The 8,201-nt window shown below is 49.8% G+C and overlaps 1 protein-coding gene across 1 annotated transcript in view; it reads left to right on the top strand.

The window, feature by feature from the left end:
* Prkab1 (protein kinase AMP-activated non-catalytic subunit beta 1) overlaps nucleotides 1-3,451 on the top strand; it is a 13,227-nt gene extending 9,776 nt beyond the window's left edge. Inside the window, exons 6-7 of the mRNA XM_028765427.1 lie at nucleotides 2,046-2,114; nucleotides 2,326-3,451. Coding sequence (XP_028621260.1) covers nucleotides 2,046-2,114; nucleotides 2,326-2,403 — 147 coding nt within the window. The 3' untranslated portion in view covers nucleotides 2,404-3,451. The remainder of the gene's footprint in view (nucleotides 1-2,045; nucleotides 2,115-2,325) is intronic.
* Nucleotides 3,452-8,201: the final 4,750 nt, after the last annotated feature.

Here is an 8,201-nt window from a genome sequence, read left to right as displayed (position 1 = left end):
CCCTCTCCCTCTCCCTCTCCCTCTCCCTCTCCCTCTCCCCGTGGAGTCTTAGTTAAGTTTCTCAGTGAAGAGAGTGAGCATCCCCAGGAGGCGCTCAGAGTCCGCTGTCTCAGAGCTTTGGGAAATCTGCCAGACTGTGAGTAACTGTGGTCAGCCTGTTCTCACACCGGAGCTCCTTGAAGTTGTCTCTCCCGCCCAGCAGACATCTTGTAGCTTTTGACCTGGATCTTCCCCAGAGCCACCATCCAGTTGTGGCCTGCTTTTTAAAGATGTCTAATGTGTCTCTCTGTGGCTTATTTATGTCCACGGTCCGTCTGTGTTGTTGCAAGTGACAGGATTTCCTTCCTTTTTAAGGCTGAGCCACATACTGTTGGGGTTTCTTTTCCTGTTGCTGTGATAAAATCTTTCACAAGAGCAATTTAAGGGAAAAGGGTATATATATTTGGACTCCCAGTCCCAGGTTCTAGTCCATCCTACCAGAGGAAACAGCAGGAGTTTGAGGGAGGGGTCTCACTGCATCCATAGTCCTCCACTGTAGGTGCTGCTTCTGGCCACCTCCTGTGTCCCGTGCAATGTCCCACCAGGAGTGCTGCTGGGCTCCAGTTAACACGCCACCACAGTGCTATATGCATACCCATATGTAAATCCACTTTCATTCCCTCTTGGCTGTTGGGAATAGTTTTGCAATGATCAAGGAAGTATCAGAATCTCTTCAGCATCCAGAGTCTGTTTCCTTTGGACACACTCATGCATGCACACACATGGATGTGCACACAGACACATGGGTTGGGTGGCTGAATCACATGGTTCTTCTGTGTGATGATACCTAGTTAAGGCATCATCCATGGTTTCCAAAGACGATACTGATTTCCATGCTCATGCACAGCACAGAGTAGATTTTAACTTTTTAACCACACATACACACGCACACACGCACACACAAGGAGGAATATGTTAGTGATCTGGTGTGGCTATTCCACAGAACTTGTGTACATCAAACATGATCTGATCCATATATTAGATAGCTTTAAAAATGACAGACTGAAACTATTTTTTTTTCCCAAGTTCCCAGCAGCGGCTGGTTGAAGCAGCATGCAGCTGAGGCACATAGGACATCTCCTTGTTTTCTTCCAGCCGTCCTGCCTGGCCTGCCCTGCCCTGCCCTGCCCTGCCCTGCCCAGCAGGGGCTCACTGTTAGCCAGAGCTGTCCATGCTGGGAGGCCCTGCTGGGGCAGAGCTGGACTAGGACCTGGCTTCCCTTTCTCTTTTGACATGTGCTCCTGTGAGTTCAGGTTGTTTGTCCCCAGCAGATTTTCCCAGATTCAAACTGAACCACTGCAGGGCTCTCTAGGATGCAGGTGGCCACTCTTTAGGCCACCACTCAGAGCCCTCAGGATGCCCAAGCGTGATGAAGGCCTGGTCACACCTCTTTATAGAGGTCTTGGTTTTCTTCCACCCCAAGGCTCAGGGGCCTGTTGGCCACTGTGGGATCTTGAAGTCACCTCAGCACTGGAGTGACATGAACACGTGAACATGTCCTCCCCTTGAGGCAGGTATCCTCAACCTACACACACACACGCCCACTTAAGTGCATTTTCTTAACAGTTGGGAATGTGGAATGAAAATGCTCTGTCTTCCTGGCCTCTCAAGGTAGAGAGGCGTGGTGAGGTAGTGTGCAGTTCCAGAGTCGCCCGCATGCTTCATCGTCTATCTGTAGAGACTTGGTTTACCATCCACTTCTCAGGAGCAGGGAGCACCCAGTGGATTTCATGTTCTGGGACAGCATTTCCAGTGGGTCCCTAGTCTCTGTAAGAGAATGGGGTGGGACCTGCCTTAAAGGTCAGGGGAACTGGACCACATTCTGTTGCATCCACCCTTCTCACCTTCCTGTCATCTCTGCAAGTTCACACTGCCCAGCTTGGGCAGATGGGTCAACCCCCTGGCCTGCCTCCTCTCCTTGGCCACCCTGACCAGGCCATGAAACAGCCGGCGGGGGCCATCGTGACTCCGGATTCTTTGTGCTCACGTCTCTCTTTGTCCCTCAGTGTGACCCAGCGCTGCTCCCGGAGCCCAACCACGTCATGCTGAACCACCTCTATGCACTCTCGATCAAGGTGAGGACCTGTCCTACCTTAGAGCCGTTTCTGAGCCTGTGCTGAGGACCCAGCATGCCAGGATGGCCTGGAGTGTTGACAGCAGCCTTCAGGTCTGAGCGGCTTGGGCTCTGAAAACAGGCCCAGGAGCTGTTGTTTGCAGTAAGCTTGTGGTGTTTCTCATGTGCTCTGAGGTCTAAGTCCCTGACTCTGGTCATCTCTGCCCTCTTAGGACGGGGTGATGGTGCTCAGTGCAACCCACCGCTACAAGAAAAAGTATGTCACTACCCTCCTCTACAAGCCTATATGAGATGATGAGAGCCAGCCGTGGACCACAGGGGACAGCGGACAGCGCTGGGCTCTCTGTGTGCATGTGCATCCTCACTCACTCTGGGACATCTCACCCACCCCAGTCTTCCTTGAAGGTTTGTCCAGGCACAGCCAGAATAGGGATGGGACGGCCGCCTGCAGCCCCAGCACCGCAGGGCATGGGGCTTTTGTGCTCGAAGCATCATCCCTGCCACCGACCAGAGATGTCTACAGCCAGACCTGAACCTGGGGAGCAGGGACTGAAGCCACACAAAAGTCCTCATTGTCTGAATGCGGGAGGCCGCCGGCCTGTGCCTGCTGAAGCCTGGCTGGGAAGAAAGCAGTGGTCAGTCTTGCCTGTCCTTCCAAATCAAAGCAGTAGATTCTAGATCCTATGGAAATTCGATGTCTGATCTCCAGATGCAGCTTTGCAATCCTCTCCCGACACTGTGTGCACTAAGACCTTTTTAGCCAGAGTGGCGGGCTGTCCACTCCTACTTAAGGCACTAAGTCACCAGGATGAACTATAGATCATGTGACTACAGTCAGCAATAATCGTTCTCAAAACACTTCAAAACCCACTGCCATGTTCTCCATTAAGCCGGATGTTCCTGAGGGCTGGCCACCGTGGACTGACTCCTTATTTCAATTGCAATGTTGGCCATGTTACCATGACAACCTGGTTGCAGCACCAACCCTCCTTTAGTTCCAGCATGTGCTACTCAGCTGGGGACCCAGGTCTCTAGTGAGCAAAGAGGATCATGGTGGTTACTGTTGCTTCTTCTCAAAGAGCTTGGACCCCTACAGCAGACTGCTGGGTTTCCAGCAGGGTGAGCACGAATGAACCTACTCAGTCTGGTTTCCATGGTGACTTCACAGCTGTGCTCATTGGTACAGGTTCCTGCCAACAGAGGCAGGCACAAGCTTGGTGGTGTCCAGTGTTCAGTTAAACCTTGAGTTTTGGGGACCTTTTTGTTACTGTTTCAAAACACTGACTTGCTGTCTTCTTGATGTACAAGTTTCAATAAAGCTTTGTAAAAATAACTGGAGTAAGTTTTGACTCTACAGTTTTTTTGGAAGAAAGGAGTGGAACTTCCAGATTTATTGGTGCTTCCCTGTGGCACTCTGTAGTGAGTGGACCAGACAGCTGTGAGTGGCACTGGCAGAGGTCAGTACCTGACTCAACTCTCCATCACACCTGTGGGTACCTCTGAGACTGTGGGAGGAACAACTGGAAATCTCACACGGGAATGAGCTAGTTCTTGGGGCCCCCAAGGAGACGGCTCAGTAAGAGCACTAATTACCCAAGCGTGAGAGCCTGAGTTCAGCACCCCCAGCATCCACTTAAAGGTGCAGTGTGCTCACAGCCCAGTGCTGCCGTGCAAACCCAAGCAGATGGGAGCTCGCTAGCCGAGCAAGTCTAGTTAAGGCATGAGTTTGAGGTTCAGTGAGAGATACTGCTTCAAGAGAAAAAAAGGGGAAGAGTGATGAGGACACAAGGCCATCCTGTGTCTCCTGCTGGGGCTCCAGAGGTAGCTCAGTGGTTAAGGATACTGCCTTTCAACTAGAGGACCTGGGTTCAAATCCCAGCATCCACATGGCAGCTCTTCAACTATAACTCCCAAGATCTCACACCTTCAGACAGATAGGCATCCAGGCAAAACACCAGTGCCCATAAAACCAGAAACATATTTTTAAAAAATTTTAGCTCTACCCACAAGGGGCTGAAACACCCAACTAATAATAATACCACGTACAAACAAGTTCAGAGTCCACTCTTTGAGAGCCAGTGCCCCAGGATCATGGGTGGCTCCTAAGGGAGATGATTGGTAGAGTGTCAGACTAGAGGCATACTCTCAAAAAATTAGAACACGAACACTCTGTGTGTATTTAGAAGAATCTCATTTTCTCCAAGCAAGAGGATGTCCTCTGTGATGCACAAGATGCCCACAGGCCCAGTGAGGGATCCCAGACCCAGGAGCTAAAGGCAGTGGAGTAAATTACCTCAAAGGAATGGAACCAGAGCAGCTGCATTCAGCCCTCAGAAGCACTGCCATCTGTCAGCTGCTTCCTAAGTCACGCTTGTCTTGCTAGCATTCTGTCTATAGATGAGGACTGGGCCCGTGGTTAGCGGATGCTAACTCAAATTGTTTTCCAGTCAGGATATCTTTCCTCCCTCTGGAAACATAAGCACATTTATAGAGCCAAAGGTAAGCCCTGAAAATTATTAAGACATAGAGATACTGCAGGATCGATACAGTGTTTCCTTGGCAACCTCGAGTAACTGGTTCTGTTCCTCTTTCCATTATGAAAATCTCCAGACACTGGAGTCAGGAATAAAATAGCATAGTATTTACATAGAAGCTATATATATCTTCCTCTGTGCTTGATAACAGTGTATGTTTATGCAAATAGTTAAGCTTGTATCATTCATTTGGGGAATGGTAAAATACAAATTTTTAGCAAACATGTTTAGTTTAGGTGGGTTAAATGAACCTGAACGATCACAGAAACACCCAGAATCCAGAGGACCCAGGCGAGACAGGCCACTTGCTTCCCTTTGCCTCTACTCCTAAGTGCAGACACAAGGGAAGTAGATGGTGCTCCAAGACTAGGTCACCAGCTTGACCGTGTCAGCCTCTGACATCCCATACCAGATGTAGATCAGGGCTGTGTGTAATTCACATGGCTTCTAGGGATTTCCTCTCCCTCAAAAGTGGCAGGTTGGACTAGATAGACACCCAAGACTCCCTTAACTCCTGGGAACCACAGAACAAGAATGGGCTGTGGCCACAAATAAGAAGTCGAGGCACCACCAGACAAGGAGACCCACAGGGCAGCCGTCAGTAAGTTAGGAAATCCTCGAAACCTGGAACTGATGTCAGAGGCCAGAGCATGTTAGAGAACAAGATTCCGTTTCATCTGGCTCCTTGAACATGAGCACAATTCGCATTCAAGCTTCCGATGAGTTCTCCTGGTGTCTCATCTGCTGTGGTCTGACTACGTGCCATCCAAAGGTCAGTTGTCTACGCTGTGATAGTTTTAAAAGGTGCTGTTTAAGGAGTAGTTAAGTTGCTGGAGAGATGGTTCAGCGGTTAAGAGCACTGACTGCTCTTCCAAAGGCCCTGGGTTCAATTCCCAGCAAGCACATGGTGGCTTGTAGGAAGCCGAGGCTTATGCTGGCAGAATCCGCCATTGCAAGATGGCGCTGGCATCCGGCACTCCTCCTAGTAAACAAGTAAACTGCGCATGTGCTATGGTAAAAGCGCGCCAAAGTCATAGCCCATCCCAGGGTGTTTTGGCAGGCGACGAGTAAGCAGCCAATCAGAGGTGAGCACACCACTCCAAGGGTATATAAACAGTGCTTTTTCCGGGCCTGGGGTCTTCCACCATTTTGTTTTTGGAATAAACGTTTTGCTGCGGAAGGATCCTGATGTGTGTCCGCGTGCGTTCTTGCTGGCGAGACGATTACACGCGTGTCACAGTGGCTCACAACCATCTGTAATGGGATCTGATGCCCTCTTCTGGTGTGTCTGAAGACAGCAACAGTGCACTCATGTACATGAAATAAGCAGTTAAGTCATGAGAGTCCCCCCCCAACCCACATGAGGTAATGAAGCCTTACAACAGAGGCTCCATGAAGCTTTTTGACTAGCTTGCCTTCTGTGACTTTCACTCTGTGAGGACAAAGCTTTCTGGCTGTGGAGAGTTTCAGAAACAAAAGTGTCATCTTGGAAGCTTATAGCAGCCCTGGCCAGGCAACCATAACCCATAGCACCTTGTCTCAGACCCTCTAATCTCCAGAGCTGCAAGACGTACATTTGTTCTTTATAAACTGCCCCGTCTCTGGTATTTTACTACAGCACCACTACACAAAAATATCTACCCGTGTTTACAGACAGTGTGAACGATGCGATGAAGACCCACGTCTGGGTCAATGAGTATTCCTGCTTCCGACGAGTCTTCATTGCTTCAACAGCGGATTAACGGACAAACTTGAGCCTTCTGCATGTTAGTCTCCCATCTTCAAGGGAAAGCAAGGAAGTCGTGAATATGTCTGTATTCCTTCTAAAGTCTGTCACCTCAGTTAGCTGTAGGACTCATTCAGTGTTCCGCACAGCTGTATCTGAATCCAAACCTTGGACAAGCTGGAGCCTGGTTTGTGGGGCTCAGCTACCGCCCCAGTGGGATGCAGAAGTCGTCTCTGGGATCCACATCACTAGGCCAGCCCTCACTATTGCCCCACCCCCACCCCCAAGGGAATTTAACTGTGCCATCTGGAAACTTCACAGCCAGGTAGAGCAGGAGTCAGTTCTACCTTCCCTAACTTGTAGCTGTCTGAAGGTGTCACAGGCAGGTACAGTAGCAGAGTCACCTTCAAAGTCTTTTGTTCCACCTCTAGTAACCCTTTCTAGGCAAACACCTCTATTACTCATTGACAGACCCAGGGGAAAGCTGCAATTCCTGTACTGTATTTCCACCCGCAACCCCCTCTGCGTCAGGAAAACAGACGTGACATGTGACTAGGTCCTAGTCCTTACGCTTCACACAGGGTAAGTAGCACTTTAAGCCAGCAAGAGTCAACCAGAGCAGCCTCTGCCTGGAACAAGAACAGGCCAGTTTCTTAGTCTTGGCACTACAAAGATAGATCATTCTTAGTTATTGGTATGTGTCTGTAGGCTGAAAATGATTGAGCATTTTATAGCTCTCTGACCTCTCCACTCATTGGATACCACCAGGAACCTGTGTGGCAACCGGAACTAACCCTAGCTCCCACCAGGCATCCTGTGTAGGGGAAGGAAGGCAAACTGTCCTGGCTGAGAGCCACTGAATGGAACCAGACTGTGATGCCTCTGTTGCCCCTGCAGGGCCAGCCTCTTCTCTCCCTGTGGGTCTTCGAGAGTGTTTTTACCCAACCTATGGAAAAGGCCCTCTGCTGATACATAGCATGGCTGCGTGACTTGATAGCTGCTCCATAGAGGTAGTTCCTTCGGGTCTGGAGGGCCTCTCAGCTCGATCCTTTTGGAACCAAGTCCTGTTGACTTCCCCGTATAAGGCAGCCCCTAGCAGCCAAGAATCCCTAGGCTCATAGCTGCACCGGTTGGCTGATGGTTAATGGACATTTTTCTAATGTTTGTTGTATGGGAAGAAGTTGCAAGTCCCAAGTCCCAAGTGAGTCATTTTCTTTCTTACGATCACAGGGACAAAGCCTCTGTAGCCCCCATCAGATTTAACCGTCAAAGTCGATTTTTAACTACATCTGACCACCTTGTTATGTTGAATCGGAGCTGTAAAGCAGCAGGTGTCACGGGACTGGGGGTGGGGGACATAATGCACCACCACTGGAGGAGATGGTTTACCTTGCAGACAGGAAGTGTCTAGTCAGAACAGGAAGCATTCAGTTACCTTCATTGGAACTCTCTCGAAAGAGACGTGCAATATTAAGTTCTCAGCGGCCTTGAGGTAATGGGATCAGAAAAAAGCTTGTGTTGACCTGTTTTCCTGGTTAGCTGCCTTCCGGCTAATCTGTTCTGGACTAATCCTTAGAAAGTAGCCTCATTGACTGTTTAAGGTGCTTTCCAGCTCCCTGCACTAAAAAATGACCTTAATGGCAAGTCCCCCCATAGTTCACAGAAGCACTGACCAAACTGTGCCCCCGCCCTTCATTCCAAGGGTTTCTGATTCTCTTCATCCCCCGGAAAAGCCTCCCTCGGAGGGGAGGTGCTAGTGAGCCTGCATACACCTTGATGGTGGCTATTTATGGTCTCTGACAAGAAAAGAGGCCAAGGGAGTGAACGG

This window comes from Grammomys surdaster, unplaced genomic scaffold, assembly GCF_004785775.1.
Source record: "Grammomys surdaster isolate TR1022 unplaced genomic scaffold, NIH_TR_1.0 164, whole genome shotgun sequence".
Taxonomy (NCBI): Eukaryota; Metazoa; Chordata; class Mammalia; order Rodentia; family Muridae; genus Grammomys; species Grammomys surdaster.
The sequence above is the reverse complement of the archived record's forward strand: the minus strand, read 5'-3'. Positions and strand labels throughout refer to the sequence as shown.